The 26,082-nt window shown below is 44.9% G+C and overlaps 1 protein-coding gene across 3 annotated transcripts; it reads left to right on the forward strand.

Annotated features, from left to right (window-relative positions):
- On the forward strand, nt 1-26,082 carry PPM1J (protein phosphatase, Mg2+/Mn2+ dependent 1J). Of its 3 annotated transcripts, none has more exons than XR_013839638.1 (11): nt 1-529; nt 7,832-7,958; nt 8,468-8,791; nt 12,208-12,320; nt 16,421-16,505; nt 20,562-20,680; nt 21,385-21,448; nt 22,260-22,367; nt 23,481-23,632; nt 24,410-25,941; nt 25,972-26,082. XR_013839638.1 is itself a non-coding variant. In XM_079979484.1 (10 exons), the coding sequence occupies exons 1-10, from the start codon at nt 213-215 to the stop codon at nt 24,555-24,557; spliced, it is 1,557 nt and encodes a 518-aa protein (XP_079835610.1). In that variant the 5' UTR covers nt 1-212; the 3' UTR covers nt 24,558-26,082. The 3 variants fall into 3 exon arrangements, 1 of the variants encoding a protein (XP_079835610.1); XR_013839639.1 differs by having other exon boundaries at nt 24,410-24,884; nt 24,965-26,082; XM_079979484.1 differs by having other exon boundaries at nt 24,410-26,082.

The raw sequence follows: 26,082 nt of genomic DNA on the forward strand, positions 1-26,082 counted from the left end.
AGGGAGGCCCTCGCTCGGCTCGGGGCGCCCCGAGAGGATGCTGGAAGCTGGTTGGGGAGGGGGAAGGTGCTCGCTCGGAGATTCCCTGACTTGGCGGCGGAGCTGCAGCCCGAGCCGAGCGGGCGGAGGCGGAGGAGGGGAGCGGAGCCAGGCAGCGCGCCTCCCTCTCCCGCCTCCCCGAGCCCGCGGCGCCCGGCAGCGGCTCCTGCAGCATGTTGGGCAGGGTGCGCTCCGCGATGGCGCAACTCGTCGGGGGCCTGGGGGGCGGAGGAAGCCCCTCGAGCCCGCCGCCCGCCTCGGCCTCCTCCGGCTCGGCGGCGCCAGCGCCTCCGCCCCCTCCGCCGCCCGCTGCCCCCGGGCCCAGCTCCGCCGCCGCCGCCCGGGAACCGCCCCGAAGCAGCTTCTCCAGACCGGCTTTCCTACAGCTCACGCCCGAGGAGCTTCTGCGGGCGGATGACCACACGGGCCGCGCCGTCCAGAGCCCCCGGGAGAGCCGCCGCCGCCTGCCTTGGAGCACCGGCTACGCCGAGTAGGAGAGGGCGAGCGAGAGGGAAGGGCAGGCGGGGAGAGGGCTGCTTCGCGGGACCGCTGGGAAGCATATCCCACCCAGAGATTACTATTTTTAAGTGGGGGTGCGTGCTTGTGGGTCTTGTAGATTTGTATGTCTGTCTCTCCCTCTCCGCCCTCCCCAATCTTGGGCGTGTAGCGGGTGGTAAAGTGTCTCCGAGCATGTTCAGACAACTTTGGGATTTAAAGATAAGGGCTTTCAGAGCCAAGGCGAGCTTACGGTCTATGGATGGTTCGCAAAGCGAGCCTCCAGCTACAGGGGCAGTCTACCACTGAGTACCTGTTGGTGAGCGCATGTTTTTTCTACCACAGTAGGGGCGCACGTGGTGCTTGCGGGCTTCCCGCATGCATCAAGATGGTCCTTGTGGAATACGGATCCAGCACCAGAGCCCCTCCTATAATCTAACCTTTAACGTCGAGGTAGATTCCAGCCTTTCTTAATCATTCTAGCCATAGCTCCCTTAGTATGAGGGTGTCGAGAAGGGAGGGTGTATTCACGTGTAGATGAGGTAACGCGATGAGACTCGGGCTCTGGCCTTTCCAATCCGCTGATCAATTGATCCTCAAACGCGAGCAACCTCACCCCACATCCCCCACCCTTGCGCCGTAGGTCTTCGCGCAGCTGCGCCGCTCACCCTCTTGCAAGTTAGCCTGGCGCGCCCCGCTCTCCGAGGAGTTGTGAGCTCAGGCGCGCGGTCAGGTGGAGAAGCCCCGTCGCGGAGCCAGTCAGCTGTCCAAGATGCTTAACTCACCTAGGACGGTCTGAAGATGCTCTGCGGCCGCTCATGGAGAAGGCGGGGCGGGGCTTTGGGGCTGGGAGTAGTTCTTTAAGCTAACCAAGCCTAGCAGGGTGCTCTGTGTCCGGTTTCGCAGAGGACAGTCTTCGTTTGGTGGGCAGTGAAGAAGAGAAGGAAGATACAGAGGAGAAGGGAGGGTGTTTGAAGTTGCCCATCACCAGGAGAGTAGACAGAGCAGGCATACAGGTTAGCTCCTCGCAATCTTCCCTGCTGTGCTTAAATTGTAGCAATTATTTTTAAAGTTTGCGTTTAGTCATATGCAACAACACATGCAAATTTTATGCAGTTTTTATCCAGTATGTTTCTTCTTTTTGGGTGATGTGCAGTAGGGAAAACGTGGAACACTGCCTGTGTATCTATTTTCCGCTTCTGCTGTTAAAGGCATATTGAGACTGTTACCTGTTTACATGCAACCTGATCCTTATGAGGAAGTGAGCTCAGCTGTGTACAGCAGAGCTTTCCAAACTGTGTGTCGCGACACATTAGTGTGTTGGCTGCAGTGTGTAAGTGTTGCACAAATTCTCCCACGCTCCTCCCAGGGCTGGAAAGGTGTTAGTTTCACCCCCGGCTTGCTAGTCAAACTGATTAACTGTGTTGTGAAATGATGCATGTTTAAAAAGTGTGTCGCCAACATGAAAAGTTTGGAAAGCTCTGGTGCACAGTGACATTTTTATGTTCTAGGAACTGTTCATAGGCTTGCTGTGGGAGAATCTGTCTCTCTTGAATGATTTACCTTAGGTGCAGCTGAGAGTCCCAGGAAAGGCTTGAGTTCTTTGCCGCCTTCTTTAAAGGTATGGTGGGCAGGTGTTGGATTAGTTGCTGGGAGAGGTCAGTGATGCTATCAGACTGAGTCTCCTAACCTTGTTTTCTTCAGAAAGTTTGTAAATGATCATTTTTTGCAACAACACCCACCCACCCAAATTTGTCATTACAAATGGACAGCTCCTGTCTTTTTCTTCAGCTTTGTTCATAATACTGTAAATACAATATGGGACAATATAGAGAAGATTAGTATAGCTTGTGAGGGAGGATGATCTTCGAATTCATGAAATATTCCAGATTTTGTCATATACAAAATGATTAAACACTGAAAATCAGGATCTCTCAGGGTCAAGCCAGCATGAGTTTAAAAATAAAACTCTCCATGTTCCACAGTCCCCATCGAATTACCATCCCCACTTTGCTGCTGTTAAAGGAAAAAGAGACATTTTAAATGCAGTCTTGCATTTAATGTTAACCCACTTTTGGCTCTCATGCACACCCACACAAGCAGTTCTCTTGTCCTTGCAGTTGGAAGAAAAAGCTTGAAAATATGGCTAAATGTATTTTTGGAGAGAATCCAGAACATACAAAAATAGCAAACTACTTTAACAGAAAATACACCCTCTGATGTCTGGGGCTTGTGTGGGTGAATTTTAAATTTTTATTCTCACTAAGATCACCACCCATTATTCTGAACAGGTTCCTGTGGATAGGAATTCAGCAGCTAAAGCTTTTATGGGGTATAGCGAGATGCAGTGTTTGGGGAAATTGGCATCTAGCTGGTGAAATACAGGAGTTTGGACAGACAAAGGTGCTCATGCCTGTTTTAGCTGGGTCTCTTTAAAAAACACCATATAATTCATCAGGTCTATATTACAAAACACTGAAACTGCATAAAAGAGAGCGTTTATTCCTTCCCTTTTTATTCTGTTTTTATTCATATGTACATTTCACATATCTACATAAAATTATAGTTTCGGTTTCCAGTAAGTTAAACGTTCCACTTTTCGTAAAAGTGGATGACTCCTTGCCGCTCTGTCCCTGACCTTAGCTGGCCTTTGTTTGGCAGGAAAACACATCTTAGTTATAAGAAGGTTACTAGGGCTCAGCCCTGAGATAATGATACAGGTTCTAAAAATAATTATCTAGATAGGGGGGGTGCCCTTTGCTGATCTGGTTTTCTTTTCTTTCTGATCTTTTTATTTAGGGAAGGAGAGACCTTGACCATTGTTGTCAATTGAACACTTGGATCTGTTTCCTCTGGAGAAGCTCCATTAAAATTACTGGTTACTCTCAAAGTTGCAGGTTGTGTTTATGCAGTGAATATTTACTTAGATAAATGCTGCTGAATTCAGTAGGGCTTATTCTCAACTAAGCATACATAGGATCTCAGCCTGAGGCGTAAGTGCACTTAACTGGAAGGCCGGATTGAAATCTGCTTCAAAATAAAAGTGTTTAAAACAGGGGTATTTGGCTGTAAATGGAAAAATATATTTGTAGCTGTGTGGAAACTGGGCGTTACTGTTTGCAGGATTTGAAACTTCCTAGATGAAAGTGGTATATAGATATAATAAATAACAACAACAACAACAACAACAACCATCTTCTAACAGTTGCACATACAGTGGTACCTCGGGTTAAAAACTTAATTCGTTCTGGAGGTCCGTTCTTAACCTGAAACTGTTCTTAACCTGAAGCACCACTTTAGCTAATGGGGCCTCCTGCTGCCGCCGCACCACCGGAGCACGATTTCTGTTCTCATCCTGAAGCAAAGTTCTTAACCCGAGGTACTATTTCTGGGTTAGCGGAGTCTGTAACCTGAAGCGTCTGTAACCTGAAGCGTATGTAACCTGAGGTACCACTGTAACTGTTGTACATCGCTTTGAGATGCCTCATGAGAAGCAATTCAGAAATAAAATAAATAAGAAGTAAACAAATAACCAGGACTGACTCAAGGCATTTTGCTGCTTGAGGCGGAGGGCAAGGTGGCACATCCCTCCATTCTATGCCCAAAACTGACCAGACTTCAACACTGGCAATGGGATAATGTTTTATAATGTCACACTGTTTTAATGTTGTTAGCCGCCCTGAGCCCGGCTTCGGCTGGGGAGGGCGGGATATAAATAAAATTTATTATTATTTATTATTATTATTCCTCCAGGGCACTTGAGGGCAGCAGGCTTGTTTAGGATGTGTGTGATAGGCCCAGGGAACATTTTGGTCTAATGTCAAACAGTGAGGAATAGCCAGAGTGTTCTGGAGGAATAGCTGGGTGTGGGAAGGCTGCCATTGCCGCCCACAGCACCTGCCATCTGGGATTAGTGCCTCTCTCTGCACATCACTGTCCAATGGTGCCATGGCCCTGCTCAAAATGAGCCACCATAATCCACTAATGCATGTTTGTTTTACGTACTTCCATCATGCATTGCTGGAGAATGTAGAAAGTTAAGGTTCTTTTAAGGGTAGAAATGTACCAAAGGACCACTTCATAGGTAACAAATTGTAAGAAACACAAATCTGGGTTTGATTCCCTCTTTCTTAAGAATCTTACCCATATAATGAACATGTTTGTTGCAGTTATGCTTTGTAGTTGCACATTTCTTTGTAATGTCTGAAGCTGTGAAAGCTGAGATAAAACTCAACACACTTGGGTGACATTATTTCTGAGGAGGAGTCTAGGTGTGCCATGTAAGCTGCAGTCTTAACTATGACTACTCAGAAGTACGTCCCATTGAATGCAGTAGGAGCTACTGGCAGGTTAGTGAGGTCAGGATTGCGGCTGTAGTCTTTATGGGATAACAGTAAGTTGAATCACATGATATGTACCAAATCACAGCACTGTCACATTTCAAGCAGCTTCTGCAGCAGTTTTTCTTGCCCTGGGATCAGGGAGAAATTTGATTCAGTTCGCAATTGGAGGACTTGCTTACGTAATTCCCGCTTTCCAAAACAAGACATAAACTGAAACACTCCTCTTTTGAAATTCGCACTTCTCCAAATTTTACTCTGTAAGTTTGTCAGCCAAGTAACGTGTACAAAAATATATATGCTAGTGCAACGTGTGCATAGAAATACATATATTAGTGAAAAATAACATACAAAAATGCATCATATTAGGAGAAACAGTTTTGCAAGATTTGATGTATTTGCCCATCCCTGCCCTTGACAGTGGCAAACAACAGGGAACCCCAGGGAAAGCTTTTCACAGCTTGGAAGTGATCTATCTCCATCTTCAGGAGTTCGCTGTCTTGCAGTGGGGCCTGTATCAGCTGGCCCTGCTCCTGCCATTGTGTTCCTGCCCCCCAACTCTCATTGAGGGAAGCTATCCAAATTCATGCAGTATCTCCGTGGACTGGTATCCTAATCACCTCACTGGTAGATAATTCCCCAATGTGTGGAGGCATGATGGTGGGGGCAAAGCCAGCCAGGATAGGCCCACTCTCCCCCTTACATAATTGAAAATAACTATTTTTGCCTGATGATTACAGCAGATCTGCAGGCCAGTTGAAAAGTTGACAACCCCACTAGTTGTATGTCATGGACAAGCAGATATATGACAAGTGAGCTGGATTTAGCCTGCAGGCAAAGAACACACCACCAGGATCTGTATGGTGATTCCTGGAGCAGGTTCTGTGTGCTCCACTTCCTTCTCATTTTCTGAGGTACTATATATCTTCCAACTCTTCTTTCTGCTTCCTGCCTTTTCAGAAAAGCTTCAGGAGAAGGAGGCATTGTCTTAAAATATATTTAAACAGACAGGCTATGGTCTGAAGGCACATGAAACACAGACAGAGCATCTTTGCTAAAACGGGGGACTGAACTATGTGGGACACCATGTATATTAGTTTGATGGCAGGATATAAATGTATGAAATACATGATTTTCTTAATTATTTATTTTTGCTTTCTGTGTGTGGCTGGGTATTTGCAGTTTAAAACGATGATAATCCTCCAGTTTGTTTGTACTTCCAGTTCTTTTATGTGTTTAAAAATACATTGTTGCTTCAGAGGCACGTGGAGGGTTTTGCTAACCACTTGGCTCTCTGGGAAAGTGTACGTGAGAGGAAGTTTGAGAGTTTTAAAGCTCTCAGACTCTGTTCAACCACACTCCTCAAACGTCAACCCATTTTTGCTCTGCAAACAGAATTTCTGCCTGCTCTTGTCCAGGGAACGTTTCCTGTTTCACATTTCTACAACTTCCTCCCACAAAGATGGGTTGTTCTTTTTTTTTTTTTTTTCAACTGACGTCAGTATTGCCCTCATTTCTGTAGCCAGCACAAGGAAAAACTGAGATATACCGCTTAACAACCAATGGGAAAGGTGAGGGATGAGGATGGTTGCCTTTGGTGGCAATCTCTTCTCTTTCACAGAGGGAGTAAACAACCAAGTGCTCTGAATTGATCTAAGGTTTCCAGAGTGCCTGCAGTAATAAAGAGCACTCAGGAAACATCAGCCCCCGATCAGAGCTCTTGGCTGCCTCCTTTTCCCATGGAGGAGGAAAGAAAACTGCTATCAACAGGTTCTGCCCAAATTGTTTCCCTCACTATTATTTTATTTTATATACTGGCCTTCATCAAAAGAGCTCAGGGAGGTTCACAAGGTAAAAATACAAGATAAAAGCACAAATAAGTAGTTGAAACAGAAGCAACAAAACAATAATATGTCCCCCCTCCCACAAACACATTTAAATGGCTGTAGAATTTTAATCAGCCAAAGGCCTGATCAAAGAGGAGTGTTCTTACCTGGCACCTAAAATATATATATAATGGAGGCACCAGACGAACCTCTCTGGGGAGAGTGTTCCAGGAACAGGGAGTCACTGCATAAAAGGCCCATTCTCCAGACTTCATGTGGAGGAGGCACACAAAGAAGGGCCTCAGATGATGAACGCAAAGTCCAGGACAGTATATATGGGGAGAGACGATCCTTCAGGTATTGTGATCCTGAGCCGTCACTAGACTCTGAGCTGTTTTTCTTTCCTCCAAGGACAATGCTGCCACTGATACTGCTACCAACATTTTTAGTGGCAGTGCTGGTGCATGGGCCACTAGAAATAGCGTAGTGGACCTGTTGATGCCCACAGGCCACCAGTTCAACAAGCACTAAAGAAACCAGCGAAGTGGGATAAGTGTACACACCACACAATGCCAGGGCCAGGTCTTAGGCAAGGAGGATTGCCCAGTCAGTAGACAGCATATTGTGCAATGTGTGAAGCTGTGACCACCAAATATGCCCTCTTTCAGATTGTCTTCCACTTTCCTGGAAGAATTGACATGACACTACGTCTTCAGCTTTATAAAAAAGCTCTTCTTTTTCTTCTGTGGTGACTACTTGTAGCTGAGTAAGATTGTCTTCCATGAACACAGTCTTAACAGTGAGTCCATAAGTGACTGTAGAGACCAATTCTGGATCAACACGTCCCTCCACAGTGGGGACACCGGTTTCTGGGCCAGAGTGGGTTTCCCAAACGTGTGTTCCTCTTAGCTCGTTTCTCCTTTTTGCACTGAGTTTGTGCTTCTTCAAAGTCCATGGCACCTTTGGTAAAGGCTGTTCTCCAGTTGGAGCGCTCGCAGGCCAGTGTTTCCCAGTTATCAGTGCTTATGTTACATTTTTTTATATTTGCTTTGAGAGCGCCTTGACGCATGGGAAAAGGAAGTTCACTAATCTAATCAAACACTGCCTGATTGAATCTTTCTTTCTGCCCAGGGTGATAAATGCTGGCAAGAGCCAACACAACGAGGATCAAGCGTGCTGTGAGGCAGTGTATGTGGAAAAGAGACGGGCTGTGAGGAATAACCCAGCCCCCAAGGAAACCTCTGGAGATCTAGAAGGGGTGAGCAACACAATGGTTAGATTTCCTTCTAAATGTTGGCTCTCAGTCCTATATCTACCTTCTCTATCCTGGTTTGAGGAGAGGAGAAAGTGATTCCAGTCACAGCTGATGTATTGATGTTTGGAACTTCAGAAGTTGAGATTTGTTCCATTCTCCCCTGGAGTATTTATTGTCAATGTTGCTGTAAAAGGAATGAGTGGCACATGAATTTTCCTCCATCGCCTTTTACGCACAGATCCTTCCCTCTGTTTCTCATCCTCGACTTGCATTGCAGTAGATCAGGAGTCCAGGAAGAGGATGTCCTCTAAGCCTCTAAATTTGCACACTGTGATTTTAAGTTAACCAGTGGTGCAGAAGGAGCTGAATGTTGCTTCAACAATTAAAGTTTATGGAATCGTGTAGTGTTACTGCCTTGTCTCTTTTGGCTTTTAACATGTGTTTTGTTTCCTTCGTCTCTTCGGGGCAATTCTCTCATATTTGATTTGATTTGTATCTCTCGTTCCCTGCAGGGCACCAAAGGCCTGACTTTTTACTACTGGGGCTTGTTTGATGGGCATGCTGGAAGCGGAGCTGCAGTCATGGCATCCAAGCTGCTTCACTTCCAGATCCGTGACCAACTCCGAGACTTGGTGGACATCTTGCAAGACTCATCCCTTCCTCCAATCTGCCTGGAAGATGGTCCCAGGACAGTTCTAGGAGAACCAAACAGGGTTCCTCTGGCTGAGGAAGATGCTGAGGTCCCAAACAATGCCCTGCCACGCTTCCATATGGAAAAGGCCGTTTCCCATGAGAGTTTGGTGGTGGGAGCTATTGAGAATGCATTCAAGCAGATGGTGAGTGTGCTGGGGAAAAACGGGGGGGGGGGGGTATGCCGGAGAAGAAGGTCTGATTCAATGCTATAAAAACATTTTAAAAGATTTTACTGGCCAGAAGTGGAGTGCAATAGATAGAAAACTGAGTTTGCACGTAGGAGATTCCAGGTAAATAATTCTACGTGACCTTGAAACTGACCAAGTGACCTTGGGTGAATTATTCACTCCCGAATTTTCCTAAATCTCAGATTTAAATTAGAAAAGTATAGCTCTGATACCCAGCTGGAATCATTTGAGGTCACAAATGAAAGAAACCTAAATTAATTGTTGTTGTTGTTGTTTTAAAAAAACATTTTTAATGAGCCCACACAGTGACAGACATGGCATGAAGTACAAGTTGGAGACAGTCCTGGGATCTGGGATGTGTTCCGTTCCTGCCTGGCTGTCCTCCATCCAGAATGTGGATTCACTTCCTTTTGCAGCCAAGATGCTGACAGGGCAACCCATGACTATTTTGGTCTGACAGGGTATTTGCTTACCCAGCTTTCAGATCATGAATCTGCTCTGCTTGGCTGTTCCTCTGCAGCTCAGCTTTGCGAAGTTCAGGCCCCCAGGCTCCATTGCTGCAGCACAGGAAGTAACATAGTCAGAAGCTGCATACACTATAAGCATATAATTTTTTATGGCTTCCCACATGACAAACTGGGTGTAGGTGTGGGGCCTGAGAAGTCGAATAGCAATCCCCAGACCTTCAGTGCACAGAGTAAATGTGCTGTTGCTACTGTTTCACCTCCACTTTTAAAATAAGTTAGCAATAGAAGCATGTAAATCTGCACTATAGAGATAATTTGTCCATCAGTGTTGTCTACATTGTCTGGTAGCAACTTTCCAGGGTTTCAGACGTGGTACATTCCGGGTCCTACCTAGAGATGCCAGGAATTGAACATGGGACCTTCAGCATGAAAAACAGATGTTCTATCAATGAGCTACAGCCCTTTCCCAAATGCCTTTAAAAATATTTACAAGTCTCTCCACCACATTCCTTTCTACCTTGCTGTAATAATTAATCATGTAAACACTATTGTTCCTTTTAATAGTCATTGTAAACAATACCTGCAGGATAGCTCAGTTGGTAGAGTATCAGACTCCTAATCTTAGGGTTATGGGTTCAAGCCCCGTGTAGGGTAAAAGGATTCCTGCATTGCAGGGGATCAGACTAGATGACTCTTGTGGTCCCTTACAATGCTACAGTTCTTTGATTCTAATAACGAGGAAGTGAATAGTGAATAGCCCTACTGAACTGATTGTGTGTGTGTTTGTGTGTGTGTGTGTGTATTCCCTGATCCTATCTTGGAGAAGTGCCCAGTGCATTCTGGGATTGATGTGTGGGCAGAAACTTCCTCAACAATGTTCACACACCATGATATTGTCATCTTGTGATGAGAAACCACCACACACAAACAAATTGCATCACTGGAACAGCACACAGTCCTTTGCAAGATTGCATATTAAAGCCATGCAAACTCAGATAAGGGAGCTACTTCAGGAGAAGATGGATGCACTTTTGCTGAAAAGCAAATATGTTCTGCCGGATTCCTAACTGCCGGTAACCTTGGGAGCAAAGCGAAGGGAAGTTTCTACAGATTTTTGTTGGGTTCATGGAGAAGGAGGAGGAGGAGGAGGACAGGTTTAACCCTCCCTCTTAATGTATTGCAGCCCCAATCTCATTCTTTTTCCTTTCTGTGGCAGCTTTTTTTTTTTTTTTTAAATGAATGTTAATTATTTGCATGCAGTTAAAATCCTCCTAGCTTGGTCTAAATTGGAAGAGGAAGGGAAGGACTAAAGGTCTAAAACAGCTTAGGAAAAATAGGCATTGATTGCCTTTAAAAGCAGATTAGGAGTTAATGTGGTTCCATTAGTAAAATAAGGAATGAGTCTGAGGGTTCTGCTGTTCTCCTTGACCCAAGAGGAAACCAAATGCTGTGAAGCCAATTTCAGAGATTTAGTAAGTTTAAAAGATAACCTCAAGTGAGTAGATCCATACACCAGAGTACAGTGGTGCCTCGCAAGACGAAATTAATCTGTTCCACGAGTCTCTTCGTCTTGCGGTTTTTTCGTCTTGCGAAGCACGGCTATTAGCGGCTTAGCGCTATTAGCGGTTTAGCGGCTATAAGCGGCTTAGCGGCTTAGAAAAAGGGGGGGAAGGGAAAATACTCGCAAGAACTCACAAGACATTTCGTCTTGCGAAGCAAGCCCATAGGGAAATTCGTCTTGCGAAGCACCTCAAAACTCTTTCGTCTAGCGAGTTTTTCGTATTGCGAGGCATTCATCTTGCGGGGCATCACTGTATAGAAATATCAGTATTATTATGTCAAGTATGTATTTATCTGCAAATGCTTCCCCATTCCTACCTAGGTAAGTGGGGATTGGAAAAATGTCTGCATTTTTTAAAGGGAAATGCTTCAATTTATACACGCCCTTTAGAACAGAAGCAATCCATGTCTATTTTGTTCTTGACTGAGGTTTATGCGCTTCCCAAGAAACATGTTGGAAGTGCAGGTACCTATGTGGGAAGTTATTTGCAAGAGCGACAAAGTGGTGAGTGGGTAAATAATGAATCACTCTCTGCTCCTGATCGCTGCTTCCCCCACATGGCTTTTCCACATCTTAAAACAGATCATTGGGCTTCCTACCACTGCATGCATTTACACCTTGTGTAACATTTCGACCCAATTGCAGAAAATCTTGTAAGGAGCAGCTTGTATTGGCAGGGCACTGGGAGCTACCGGAGCTTTGATGTTAAACCATTGAGGCAGCTTGAGTGATTGCTGTACAAGATAATCCTAATTCAGGGATGGAGGACCTGTGCTTGGGTTTTGTTGTTGGACCACATCAGCATGAGCTGCCAAGGCCAGTGGGATTTTGGAGTCCAACAACATCTGGAGAGCCAAAGGTTTCCCCATCTGTTACGTACTGAGTCGAATAGGATCCAAACTGCAGCAGTCTGATTGGTCCTAGAACAATAGGATCCAAAAGGCAGCAGTCTGATTGGTCCTAGAACAATAGGATTCAGAATGCAGCAGTCTGATTGGTCCTAGAACAATGCAGCAGTATGATTGGTTGGCAGGAGCCACCCAATCATGCTCCAGATTGAAGTGAATCCACAACCTGATTGGCTTACAGTAGAATTCCGGAATTAGCCAATCATGTGCAGCCCATTGTGTAAATAATGTATATAAAGCAGATACTTTGAGGGGACATTCATTCATTCCTCCTCACCACCATGAGCTGAATAAAGAGCATGAAATCACTTTGCGACTCTGAGTATATTTCACCATCCCTGTCCACCTTGATGTGTGTGCTTCCTGTCTTGTTGCGCTGCACCTCTCTTCAGAGAACTGCCTTCCACAAGTGAGTCTTTTCTTCTGTCTCCCCAGGACATTCAGATCGAGCAGGAACGGGTGGCTCGGCATGCAGCAGGAGGCTGCTGCGCCCTGGCTGCGGTTTATCTCCTGGGGAAGTTCTACGTGGCCAATGCAGGTGACAGTAGGTAGGAGAGAGACGAGGGTGGGAAAGGCTACTCTGCTGATTGCTGGGTCGTGGCAGCCCAAGCCATGTTACCAGGAGAAGAATAAGATTCCTTGACTGCCTAGTGGGAATGAACCGAAGTCTTTCCCAGTCATAGTTGCGAGTTGGTCATGGAATGGAATGTCCTCATGTAAGCAAGTGAGCTTGGAAAGGTCATATGAGAGCCCAGGAGAAATATGTCTTTCAGGAGTGTTAGAGAGAAAGCCACTTACCCAGCAAAGTCTAAGTAGATCTTGAAATATGTGCCCCTCCATGTGCTTGCCTACGCCCTATGGTGGAGGCAGTAAACCACCAGGGAGGTATACATAGGGTGACACTAGGAAAGGAATAATATTCCCTGGCCTTTACGTAGTCATTATCTGAGTTACCGAACCACTTTGATGCCAAAAGGTGTTTGCACAACCCCCACCAAGCACCTGCATTTTTTTAAAAAAAGATCATTTTGTTTTTCAAAAACTTAGCTTTTTAAAAATCATATATTGCCTGGTTGCTCCTATTAGTACCCAGCTGCTGATACTGTGAGGCCAAAGGTCCCATTTGGACCAGCCCATATCATTTTTTTAAAAAAAGATTGGCCACACCAACTTTTACACTTTGAGCACACCCATTTTCACAAGTTGCCCTCGAAGGATGGACCATGAGTCAATGAAGCCTCAGACTGGAAAAGGCTGTTCATCCTTTCTATGCATAATGGAGGTGGGGGAACAAAACTGGGACTGCCAGCCCGGCGTGTGCTCTGTCTTTTCAGCAGGTATAATAGCATTAGGTAGAGGGCTAACAAGTGTTTCCCCATTTTCCTCCCCACAGATGGAGGCTTTACTGTACAAGGGGAAGGGGGGAAGGGGTGCTGTGTCTTAGGCATGGAAAAATAAATGTTGATGACTTCCAAAAAAATGCTTTTACTGCTTGTCTCTTTACCTTGGCCTTGTAGCAGCAATTTTAAAATAAATCTCTCTTTGATAATCAGGACATTCATCTAGTACTAATGCCAAATATGAAAACAGCTATATTTCAATGAGTAACTGTTTTCTTTATTTTTAACCCAAACTCTTTAGTAAATGTTGAAAATAAATGAAAGTATTTTGAGCGTACCAGCATCTGGCAGATGCTTTTCATAGATTTAAAACAAAAAACTAGTATCTGATATTATTTGGCCAACCCCCCCCCCCAAACAGGATTGTTGAAATCCTGCTCAAAATGCCCTTCTTTCACCTTTGGGTTGCTGACACCCTTGTATCTCAGGTCTTATTGATTTTAGCATGCGAAGAGGGAAAGACAATATTAGAGGAGTCACCTCTCCCCGCCCCCTTTAAGGCCATGCTGTACCTTTTGTTTGGATTTTCTGAGTCTTTTTATAGTCTCCTTTCGATCCTAATCAGTATGAGGAATAGGCTTTAGTGTGCAACAACCATTATGTTATGTAGATTCCATCCTGATGAATGTGGGTGTGTTTTGAAACTGTTTTTGTCAATCTGTGGTCACTTTGGTAGGAAATTAGGTTAGAGAACAGGAAATCAGGAGGTTTGCTGATGGTACCTATAAACTGCAAGGAAGCCATTCTCAAAGTCATAACCAGCTTGGATGTATGGTGTTGGTGTGTGGGAGTGTAATCAGCGAGATATTGTATTGTAATCCAAGTGTGGAGTTCTCTGGGTATATCTACGTTACAAATTTTCATTGGCAGTATACCAGTTTAGTAGAATCCTAAGAATGCAGTTTGGAGAAGGTGATGATTCTCCAATAGAGATTCTTAGCTCTTCTTCCTTACTGAACTGTAGTTTAGGGAGAAAAGTCCCCATCATTCACAGGAAAAGGGTTCCATGAGTAGAATAGGCAGTGAGGCTGCATTTGTGGCCCTACTCCCAACACTGTGAGTATTCCCGGAACCAGCCCCAACATCTAGGCACTGGTGGGAATGTCTGAAGAGGAGGAGCCTATGTGCATAGAGTTCCATCTGCATAGGCTTCCACATGATCTGGAACCACAATTGTGTAGCACCCCCAATTTCATGGAGGCCAATGTGCACACATTTTCCCTTTCAGGGGCATGGAAAAGATACCATACAACATTGGGGCAGCGACAGCAGTAGATAATACATAAAGTAGGCTAAGGAATAGTTGCTAGGCCACTTTTAGACTATAGAGCAGTGTAGATGTCTCCAGTTAATCCATAGTTGATACAGTGTCCATGGTTACAATTGCTGTTAGTGATTCATTTCTAAACGTGGAATACCATTACTTTCTTGGTGTGTCATCTTTGACTTTTTTCTCATCAAATGTCTTTTTGTTGCCTTAAGAACCTTTGGAATATAGATGAATGAAAGTGAAACAAGGATGCCAATTAGAGCAAGGGCTCCCAAACAAGGGGAAATGATTGCAGGTTGTTGTTGTTGTTGTTGTTGTTGAGTTGGCAAGTATTGGTTTTGTTTTCCCCACTGAGTCTTCTGCTTGTTCTGTTCCTCATTCTGATTTCTCTGTCAGTCTTCTTTGTGGTTTTGCATGAAAAACAGAGATGCTACCCTCTGCTCTGTGCATGTTCAAAAAAACCCAAGCAGGAAACAATGAATGGATAAAAAGATAGGAAGGGCAAATTTGTTGGTAATGTGTCTGTGGCACATCCTCTCTATCACTGTTGCAGACAAATGCAAGTTTTTCATCAAACCAGAATAATTATTTAAATATGTCATAGTCCATTCTTTAGTGCAACAGAACCGGGATCCTGATGCAAGACTTAGACAAAATTAGAACTGCCACTTCCAGCAAACCTGGAGGCTTTGGGAGTTAAGCACAGTTGTTGCCTACCATTGCAATTCAGTTGAATTTTGTGTCTTCTTTTGTTCATAAAACCTTTTTTGTTTGAAAACAGCAGCACTTCTCTTGCTCAATGTCAGTATGTTAGCAATCAATAGTGTTGGCTGGAGTGAGAATTGTGCATATTCAAATTTATGTATTGAGCACTTTGTATCTTATGGTTTTGTTGATGGTTACCCATTATGTTGGCCATGCTTCTCTTCTCATTTTCACCCTCCATTCTTTCTGCTCTGTTTTCTAGATTGATTTTTCCTAATGCTCTGCTTCCTTTCATCATGTGTTTGTGTTATCCAATGTCCCACTGTTCAGGGCCGGCCCACCAATGAGACAAGGTGAGGCAACCACCTTGGGCAGCAGGATCCACAGGGGCAGTGGGCCTTGGAGAGCTAAATCAGCCAGGATGCCCCGCCAGGAACCTGCTGGACTTAGGCTATCATGCCAAGAACATCCCAGGCCTTCCAGTCAACTGGGGACTTCCGCCCCGGACTACAGACAAGCTCTGCAGAGCCTGCTGATTGGAGTTGTACTCCAAAATATCTGGAAGGCATCAGGTTCGGGAAGGCTCTAATCCATTTTACAGAGAGGTTTTTTTTGAAGTGGGAGACGAATCCCAAATACCTGTGCCTGCAACTTCCCGTACAGATAGAGAATTACTGGTACCGGGCTGAAATGTGACACTTGTGTTCAGATCTCTTCTCCATGGACCTCACTGAATGGCCTTGTGTAAGACAAGGCCTCTAGATTTAACCTTCCTTGCGAATAAGGAGCCACAGTAATCCTTAGAACACAGCAGGAATGAATTCTGCCTCTTTAGATTGAAAGGGGTGCAGCGAGCTAGAGGATTCTCTCCTCCTCCAATTGTGGTAGCGCAATTGACAGGAGGCTATCAGGGAGACTTTGACTGATAGGTCTCTGAGCTCCATGATGCAATGGCAAGTGCCTCATAAGATGGCATATTGGAAAGAGGAATCTGTGGGAGAGGGAGCCTCTTTAGGCTACTTAATGTGTGACAATGCATTGCATTTATCAACTGCCTAGACCATTTTCTCTTGCCACACTTCATGCTTATTCTTCTCCCCTAACCACCTGCACAGTAATCAACTTTCTGTATAGACAATAAGCATACGCAAAGTGGACCTTAGCTAATACTGCTGCTTCCCTTTGCCCGCGGATGTCCTTTCTGCTTTCCCTTCCTATACTGTCTCTTTCTCTCACATGCTCTCTAATGTCCTCATTCCATGTTTCATTGCAGGGCCATTATCATCCGTAATGGGGAAATCATTCCAATGTCCAGGGAGTTTACTCCAGAAACAGAGAGGCAAAGGCTGCAGTTTTTAGTAAGAATTAACTTTTTTTTTTCCCCTGTCTGATTTATTTTAACCCACTGCCCAACACTTAGCACTATCAACCAAACCCATCCAGGAATAAACGTGAGAAGGTATTTCAGTACGAACAATGTCTTCAAGTGCCCCTAATAGCTCACCAATAAATGCATGTCTAAACCTACATAATTATGTACATGTACATGTACAGCCTAACAAGGGACGCAGGTGGCGCTGTGGGTTAAAGCCTCAGCGCCTAGGACTTGCCGATCGAAAGGTCGGCGGTTCGAATCCCTGCGGCGGGGTGCGCTCCCGCTGCTCGGTCCCAGCGCCTGCCAACCTAGCAGTTCGAAAGCACCTCCAGGTGCAAGTAGATAAATAGGGACCGCTTACCAGCGGGAAGGTAAACGGCGTTTCTGTGTGCGGCTCTGGCTCGCCAGAGCAGCGATGTCACGCTGGCCACGTGACCCGGAAGTGTCTCCGGACAGCGCTGGCCCCTGGCCTCTTAAGTGAGATGGGCGCACAACCCCAGAGTCTGTCAAGACTGGCCCGTACGGGCAAGGGTACCTTTACCTTTACCTTTACAGCCTAACAAACCTCAAAATACTGTTTTGTAGTAACTGAAAATACTATTTTGTAGTACGAAATTATAAATGGAAATTTAATTTGAAAAACAGAATAGCAAAACATCATCCACTCAGGAACCAGTTTTGATAATGGAAGCTATACTGCAGTTATTGATGGAGGCGGGTATTAATTACCCTGCCTTGTGCTGAATATTCAGAACTCCAGTGCTTGGAGGTCAAGGACATTAAAAATAGTGCTAAAAATGAAAAGCAACCTGCATGAACAAGATTGATGTTTTTAACTGATCTGACAATAAACCTTTGGAGGTGGCGGATATTGTAGCTGATAAACATTCAGTCTCTTCCTTCCATATTTCCAGGCTCTCTTAGTGAAGGTACAATAAAGAGAGGACCCAACTAGATGTGGTGTTAATTGCGTCCATCCACATAACGTGTGTGTTTTCCATCCACTGCCATGGTGCTAAAGAAAATGCACCACAAACTGCTCTTTGCATCAGGAGGGAAGCAATGGAGACTTTCCCTCCAGAGCACATAGCAGCTTTGAGGGGCAGTTCCTCTTGGGACCATAGCAGGCAGGTGGTGGCGGTGAGGGTTAAACTCTTCCTGCTCACCGCTTGTGGTCATGCTGCTGCTCAGGCTTCCCTGTGGCTGCTGTTTTACTAATGTGTGTGTGAATTGCATTTATTTAACTAAAGTCATGCCCAGTTTGGTCCAGAGGCTCTGGTGCTGCTGGGCTCCTGCCTTTCTGCTTCCAAAATGCTCTTGAGCACTGCACAATGAAAAGTACCATTTTTTTGCTCTATAAGATGCACTTTTCCCCTCCTAAAAAGTAAGGGGAAATGTGTGTGCATCTTATGGAGTGAATGCAGGCTGCACGGCTATCCCAGAAGCCAGAACAGCGAGAGGAATCACTGTGCAGTGCTCCCTCTTGCTGTTCTAGCTTCTGGCTCAGCCCCTCTGTCCCTTCCCCCACCTCCTGCAAAAGCCCCCAAGAGGAGGGAGAAAAGCCTGCAAGCGCTGTACACACGCTCCACGCGGCTCATGAAAGGGAGCTCTGAGCAGAGCCTGGGATGCATACAGGCTCTGCTCAGTGCTCCCTTTGAAGAATATTTTCTTTCTTGCATTTCCCCTCTAAAAACTAGGTGCGTCTTATGGTCAGGAGCATCTTATGGAGCGAAAAATACGGTAATACAGGCTCTGCTCACTTCCACCCTTTCATTTTGCTCCCCCTGCTGACCCCCCGATTCTAGAGTCAGGCTTGCAAGGTAAGGTTCACCCCACACACACACACACACAGCTCTTTTCCCTAGAAGAGGAAGGAGCTGCCAGGGTTTTGTTAAAAGTATTTGCATATTGTATGAATTCTGCCCTAAGGCATAGGGGAGGAAAGAATCCCTGGGAAGCACAGTGAGAGTGTCCCAAAATGCAAGCAAGCAAGCAGAGGTGCTGCTGGCAATGCTTCCTGGCTCAGAGTGGACCTCCTTGGCAAGACACCAGGTGGAATCTTATCTGCTGTTCTATATCCAAACAGCTTCCATGTCTTGGAAGGGAGGAAATTGCACCGAGTAATGGATCCTCTTCACTGGCTGCGATAAAGAAACTGAGCACTCAGAAAACCAATCTTACACTTCCCCCGTGGGCTTGAGCCGTTTGCTTTGAGCCAAAGCCCTTTTATAGCTTAGCCCTTTTCTGTAAGTAGTGCTAGAGCAACAATCCTTTACACTGTGCCAGTGTGCTCTGAAATGCCCCACTTAAATCATTGCAAGAGGGAAACCTGATGTATATAATCTTCTGTAGTTTTGCTTTTGTACCATAAAAAATAGAATTTGTTCTGCCCATTTCCTCTTTTCTCTGGATTAGTTACACTCAAAATACACAAGGGGGTGAGTAAAGGGAGATTCACTGCATAATTTGCTGCCCGTTTGAGTCCTGGGCCCCATTCTTGCGAGGTTTACCAGGTATGCTGAATGCAGATACTGCCTTCTGAGCTTTTGTTGCTGGCTCTTTGGCTGAGGGTTTGCTTGTTGAGTAATGGCCTCTTTTTAAAGACGTTGGCAAGTCATGGAAATCACAGACCCAGCTCTGAAAATTAAACCCTGATTAGGGCAGCAGTGCCAGGAGGACAAAGAAAGCCCTTTTCCTTTGCAGGATGAAAAGGCAACCAATCTCAAAGCCACCTTTAATTTCCTCTGAATGTATGTGTGGAAGAGAATGAATTGCTGTAGCAGGAGCATCTAACCTGGTATCAAAATGGGATTCTGACATCTCCAGACATAGCATAGGATTCAGTCTGTATAGGATTTAGTCTATCAGGTTTCCCCCCCTGTTTGCACAGAAATAGGATAGATTGTCTAGGGTAATGGAAAATTATTGCCTGTTCAGCCAAACTTTGGTGCTTGCACACTCACTGAGATTGGTGCATTAGCCTCCCTTAAATATCTCTTAAATAATTTCAGCTTCTGTTTTCACTTCTGGATGTTTTTTGTGCCTGGAAGCTTTTTCTGCACAAGACTCAGTCTTGTTAATTCATGCTTCATCTAGCAATTAGGTAGCTGCTTCATAAAACAACTTCAACCAAATCCTTTGCAAGTCACAGAGGTCTAGTTGCTCTCTGCTGAGTGGTTTTTTATTAACCAAATGTGACTTTATAAGGCTTTTCAAAACATTTGTGGCTTGGGGGAGATCATTGTTAATTCTGCCATGAGCAGAAGATGCAAATGTGCCCTCAAGAGTCAACTGTAGTACTGAAAATAAAGTTTTGACTCCAAACAAGATGAGATATTAATCAAGACTGGGCCTTGTGTTTTTTTCTTTATTGTATAATAGCTGCAGGAATGGGGATCCAGATACGATATGTTGGGCAGAGTGGGGATTTAACCCATGGTCCTGATCTAGATTGCCTGCCCCTCGGAGCTGCTATTTGCTCAAGCAGTAAAACTGTCACTATTGCCAATTTCTAGGGCAAATAATTAAGCTGCTTAAAATTGTGGCTGATCTTTCAACGTGGCAGCACCTACACTTTTGAACTCCTTGCCTATTGACCCTCACAATACCGTTTTAGATGCCTACCAGAACTTTTTCATCTCAACAAGCCATCATTTCTGACCACTGGTCCTTTTAGCTAGGGATGATGGGAGTTGTAGTCCCAAAACATCTGGAGGGCCGAGTTTGCCTATGCCTGTCCTAGATGCTCCATCTGTGTGTGAGAGCAGGGATGGATAGGTGTGCGTTGGGGAGGAGGGGATGGCAGGATCTGCACTTTCAGATGTTCCCCAAATTACCTTCTCTGTAAGTGTAAGAGATTCAAGCATACAAACATATATCTGAAGGAAAGCATGTGGAACAAATCATAGAAGGGTTTGTGAATGCTCAGTGCGCCCCCATGAGGGTTCTTTGAGATCTAGGACTTACAGATTTCTGTTTTTGGGTGGAGAAGATCCAGGCAGTGCTCAATGCTGAACTTACTCTTCCTTTCCTCTTCCAGGGCTTTTTGAGGCCTGAGCTGCTGGGGAATGAGTTCACTCACCTCGAGTTCCCTCGAAGAATCCAACATAAGGAAGTGGGGAAAAAGATGCTGTACAGGGACCAAAACATGAATGGCTGGTAACTCTTTTCATCTGATCTAGATTACACTGATTGCCAGAATCAATCAGAAATGCAAGACGAAGGAACTCGGTGTTCTAGTGACAGCTAGTTACATCACCACTGCTCTACTCAGCTGGACTAGAAAAGTCTCTACTTCTCCTTTTTTTCTTTTTGTCGTTTTACTAAAGCTAGAGACCGACAATGAAGGCATTTTTTAAAAAGGGAGTTTATTTTGGTATTATAGAAGAGTATGATGTGCACACTCATATGGCTATTGCTTCTACTAAAGAATTTCTGCAGATTTTTGTATGGCTTAAGTAATCCTGCTTGGTCAAAGATAACAGTGGGAGAAAAGAATATATTTTGTGGGTGTTTGTACAAATGCATGCCTGTACACTCAGGGAAATTACCTAAGTGAAATGGTTCTGACCTGTTTGTTGCTTGTTTGCTTGGCATTGGGAAGAGGATATTCAGTTGTGCTTTTCACAGCAGCCAGAGCTCAGTGGTAGAGCATATGCTTTGCATGCAAAAGGTCCCAGATTTAATCCCCAGCATCGCCTGGTAGGGCTGAGACAGTCTGTTGTCCGAAACCCTGGAGAGCTGTTGCCACGCAATAGCAACAGTACTGAGCTTGATGGACCAGCGGTCTTACTAGGGTAGCTTCCTATTCTAACTTTCATCTGCACTGCAACACATTTTGTGTGGTTTCTTTTTCTAACCAGGGCATATAAAAGGATAGAAGAAGATGACCTGAAGTTTCCACTTGTTTACGGAGAGGGTAAAAAGGTGAGGCACTGAGCGCATTTGAAAATCGTTGGAGAAGTGGAGAGAATTTTCATTAAACGAGCATGAGGATTCGGAGTAGACCTAATAATATAGGTTGAGGTATGCAATATTGGTATCAGAAGCACACTTTGGCTTTGACAGAGACGGCTCATTAGTAAGTCTGCACCGAACAATTTTTGTATGATACCTACCTGCTTGTTCCCCCACTCCATAGGACACAATGTATGTTATGTTTAAAAATTTTAAACCATCTTTCATCCTGATGGGTTCTAGGGTGAATACACAGCAATACAATATAATTCAGTGCCCTATAAAATAAGAGAAAGCATAAAAGCACTTCATACAACACTAAAAACAGAATAGCAACACATAATAAAACTAGAAAGCGAACAAAGCCCATAAAACCAATTTAAAGCAAGGAAACAAGGAATGTCTTGGCCTGGTGCTGAAAAGATTGCGGGAAAGTGTTCTGAAGTCAGGGCACCACCACAGAAATGGCCCTCTCTTTTGTACATGCATAGTTCATCAATTGATGACACCCAGGGAAAAGCTTAATCTGTAGATCTTAATGCATAGCCAGGCTGGTACGGGAGGAGGCATGTGGCATGCTCAAAAATTGAGTCATCTCTTTTAATTGAGATCTGTATTCTACTTTATGGCCAACTGCCTCTGATCCTTCTTTCCATACTTATGAACCTGGGACCTTCTGCATGCAAGGCAAGCCAGAGTGCTAGGACCCTATCTGAGCTGCACAGATGCTCATTATGTTTCTATCCTATTAAGAGACTTCCCCCCTTACTTTTCCTCCTAGGCTCGAATGATGGCAACTATTGGGGTGACACGGGGTTTGGGTGATCATGATCTCAAGGTGTACAGCTCCAACATCCACATCAAACCTTTCCTGTCCTGCACCCCAGAGGTGAGTTCATCAGAGCTAAGAGTCTACTTCCTGGAATTACAGCTGCTCAGTAACAGCATATTTTTATTTTTCATCAAATATTCCAAAACTCAAAGTTGTCAGGGGGATGTTCCTGGAGCTTTTTGATCACCCTTAGCTCTCCAAACCAGGTTTGGCTGCAGGCAAGGTGCTTCTTTCTGTCACACTCCATTCTGATTTGCAGGATTCTCTCTCTCTCTCTCTCTTTCTCTCTCTCTCTCTCTCTCTCACTCACACACACACACACACACACACACACACACACTCCACTCATGTGTCCAGCCTGTACAACACACACAGATCCACACAGGTGGTGCTCCTAATTCAGGCTTGAGCGTTTGGACTGTGGTCTTGTCCACCACCATCAATACAGTAGTCCCTTTAGGACACTGGAGGGAGAGCTCACAAGGGATGAGGTTCTGAGGCATAAATATTCTGGGGCTTTTGCATGTCTGTGTGTGTGTGTGTGTGTGTGTGTGAGAGAGAGAGAGAGAGAGAGAGAGAGAGAGAGAGAGAGAGAGAGCGCATTACAGAAAGGTTTGAAACAGTGGGTAAGATTGGTGTAGCTGCAGAAGACAAGAGCTAGGCTTCAAGACAAAAACAATTTATTTATATGCTGCCCATCTGACTGGGTTGCCCTGGCAACTCTGGGTGGCTTTCAACAAATAAAAACATCAAACATAATAAAACATCAAACATTTAAAACTTCCCTATACAGGGCTGCCTTAAGATGTCTTCTAAAAGCCAGATAGTTGTTTATTTCCTTGATATCTGATGGGAGGGTGTTCCACAGGGCGAGCACCACTACCGAGAAGGCCCTTAGCTTGGTTCCCTGTAACTTCACTTCTCACAATGAGGGAACCACCAGAAGACCCTCGGAGCTGGACCTCAGTGTCCAGGATAATTCTACTGGGTAGCTATAGTGCTGCTGTTCCAAGATTCCTGTGCACGCTTATGAATGAGGTGTCTAAGCGCAGAATTTTTCCTCACCTCTGGGGAGTGACAGGACTCAGAAAGTGCTTCTCCTTGAGGAAAATCACTTGCAGAGCCTCACCACCAGAGCAGTGAGGCTGCATTCCTTACGTTTTTCTGCAGGTTCGCATTTATGACCTCACACAGTATGAGCACTGCCCTGACGATGTGCTGGTGCTGGGCACAGATGGACTCTGGGATGTCACCAATGACCGAGAGGTTGCCAATGTGGTATTTGATGTCCTAATGGGCTATGAGCCCAATGACCCTTGCAGGTGAGTGGGGCAAGGTTTTGCACCTGTGTGCTGAGGAATACTTACACCAGAGTGGTTGAGCAGAGACTTTATTTCCTAAGATTCCGAGGTCCATTGTTTGCTCTCAGTCTGGGGTTGGTTTATTCCGTTACCTCTTTTCTATTCTGGGACATGAATGCTTTTTGTTTTTCTTACCTTCAAGTCCCCTGGTGGTGTTAGGTCTTAGGGGCAAAGTACGTGTTTGTTGTTCATGTGTGTCTGTGTAATGAAGCACCAATTTCTTGGAAATTAAAAGCAGCTTTAAGAGGTTGTAATTTTGAGTAGTAGATGTGGGGAGAAGGAGGGGTTTCTTAACCTTTTAAACTGGCAGCTGTTTTTCCATTCAAAATCCCATTTTTATGCTAGAGGTTCCTGCCCACTCTCTTGCTCAAAATTTCAGCTTCCCAAAATTTGCTTCTTTTTTTAAAGTTGGAACTTCATTACATACATTTGAATATAATCAACCAACCGTTTGCACTTCACTGTTTTTAAACATGGGTGGGGAACCTTTTCTGCCCAATGGGCCAGGTCCTTATATCCCCACCCACTGCCAGGCCAAATCTGAAAGGTGAGTGAGAGTGAATGACTGGCCTAAGATTTCCGAATTAGTTGCACAGTGAATGAAGTGGGATGAGATCATTATTGTGAACACCATTCACACTTAAAAGAAGTACAATTATTATTTTTTGAAATAACTGTGCTCTACCACGTCTCTTGCATTGTGGGTGTGCATTCTGATGGGCTGGTTCTGTTTCCCAGGTACACAATGGTGGCCCAGGAGTTAGTGGTGAGGTCCAGAGGGGTTCTGAAGGAACGTGGCTGGAGGCTGGCCAATGACAAGCTGGGCTCTGGAGATGATATCTCTGTCTTTGTTATTCCCCTTGGTGGTCCAGGAAACTACACCTGAACCTCAGGTCCCAGGGACACAGGGGTCATGATTCTAGACTTTACAAAGAAGAAGAAAAGCCGAGGGAAAGAACCATCTTGCAGCAGAACTGGAGGCTGTAGATTCTCTCTACACCTGGAACATTCATAATGCTGGAGTGTTTCGAAGAGGATTGGGGGTGGGGGAATGTATGACTGCACCTTGGGTCCTTCTCCCACTCTGTCTCAGCTTGCTGGGTTCCAGCTAGGGACACAAAGACATAGCCCCGGTCCACGCTTCTGTTAACGGCAAGAAAGTCAAGGCAGAGCCGTTCCTCTCAGGATTTACACCCATCGGCCCTGGAGACCTGTAGGAAATCTTGCATTCCGAGGGCTGCATTAAATTTGGGCTTTTGATCACATGGAAATGTCCTCTAAATTGGGTAGCAGCACTGGAGGCTCCCTGCAGCGTTTAGCCATTTTGTGTGTTCTTATTCCGCCTGTCCCGTGGTTGCAAAGGGGCAGCTGAATTTTGCTTTGTCAGATGCCAAGGACACCTCACCGTCACAACAGTTATGCCTAATTGCCTAGAACATCCCTTCCCTTCCCATCTTGCTAAAGGGAGAACCAAGCAAGAACAGCTGATTGGTTTGTTACCATTCCCCTGGCTTGCCATAAGGCAGCCCCTGAAGCTTTCACTCCAAACCACTTGTTGCGCAGTACAGGGGGATGCATCCATAAGGGTTTCTTACACTAATTATGGATATTGCTGTAACTCAGCCAAGTTGGTTGGTTCTTCATGAATGCATCTCTAAATGGCAATGAAGGAAAGGTGTGAAAATATTCCTGCTGTAGAAAATGTCCCTGGGGAAAATCAGCTGTGCCTCACTTTCACCAGATGGGGGTGCACTTAGAAGAACAGACAGGAAAAAAATGACTGTGATAAGACATCTCTAGTTGATTTAAACAACTGACCCTTAAATATCAAGATACAGAAATCTATTGCAGCATAGGGAGGTACCCCATCCCAGACTTACTCTACCTCTGAAGCCTGAAGCATTGAGTTCTTTGTTCAATGAATAAGAAGCCTTCAAAATTTGTGATGGGGAAGAAATGGATTCATTATTTTTTTCATGGAACTGTCATTTTCCACTAGCTGTGCTGTGCAAAAGCAAGACCATCCCTGGCCGGGGGAACTTGTACCTTAAATTTGCCCTTGTACTCTATTTAGCTGTGAGTTAACTGAGTTTTAAGAAGAAAATAATTTCAGGCTTCACGAAAATACCTGCCACCTCTTAAGCGCAGACAATATACAGTGGGACTTATTTCTGAGTAGACACGTGCAGGATCATTCTGTTGGGCTGCAGTCCTATGCACAATTACTTAGAAGTAAGCCCTTTGGAACTCAGCAGGACTTCTGAGTAAATGTGCTGTTACACAGTTTCTATTATGTAAAGGCAGATCCTGGAAGGTTGGATCTCTTTGTAGAGTGTGGCATTAGTACCTGAGAAAAGATTAAAGAACCAACTGAAAAACTGCAACTATTAAGTTGCCATCGTTAAGTAAAA

Source organism: Podarcis cretensis (genome assembly GCF_951804945.1).
Source record: "Podarcis cretensis genome assembly, chromosome: 6".
In the NCBI taxonomy this organism is placed as follows: Eukaryota; Metazoa; Chordata; class Lepidosauria; order Squamata; family Lacertidae; genus Podarcis; species Podarcis cretensis.

What these genes read in the sequence shown, in the direction of transcription:
- PPM1J (XM_079979484.1), top strand. Translation starts at nt 213, where the DNA reads ATGTTGGGCAGGGTGCGCTCCGCGATGGCGCAACTCGTCGGGGGCCTG. An exon ending in TGGAGCACCGGCTACGCCGA is followed by an intron (nt 530 to 7,831) that starts GTAGGAGAGGGC and finishes CTTTCTGCCCAG; the next exon opens with GGTGATAAATGCTGGCAAGA. An exon ending in CCTCTGGAGATCTAGAAGGG is followed by an intron (nt 7,959 to 8,467) that starts GTGAGCAACACA and finishes CGTTCCCTGCAG; the next exon opens with GGCACCAAAGGCCTGACTTT.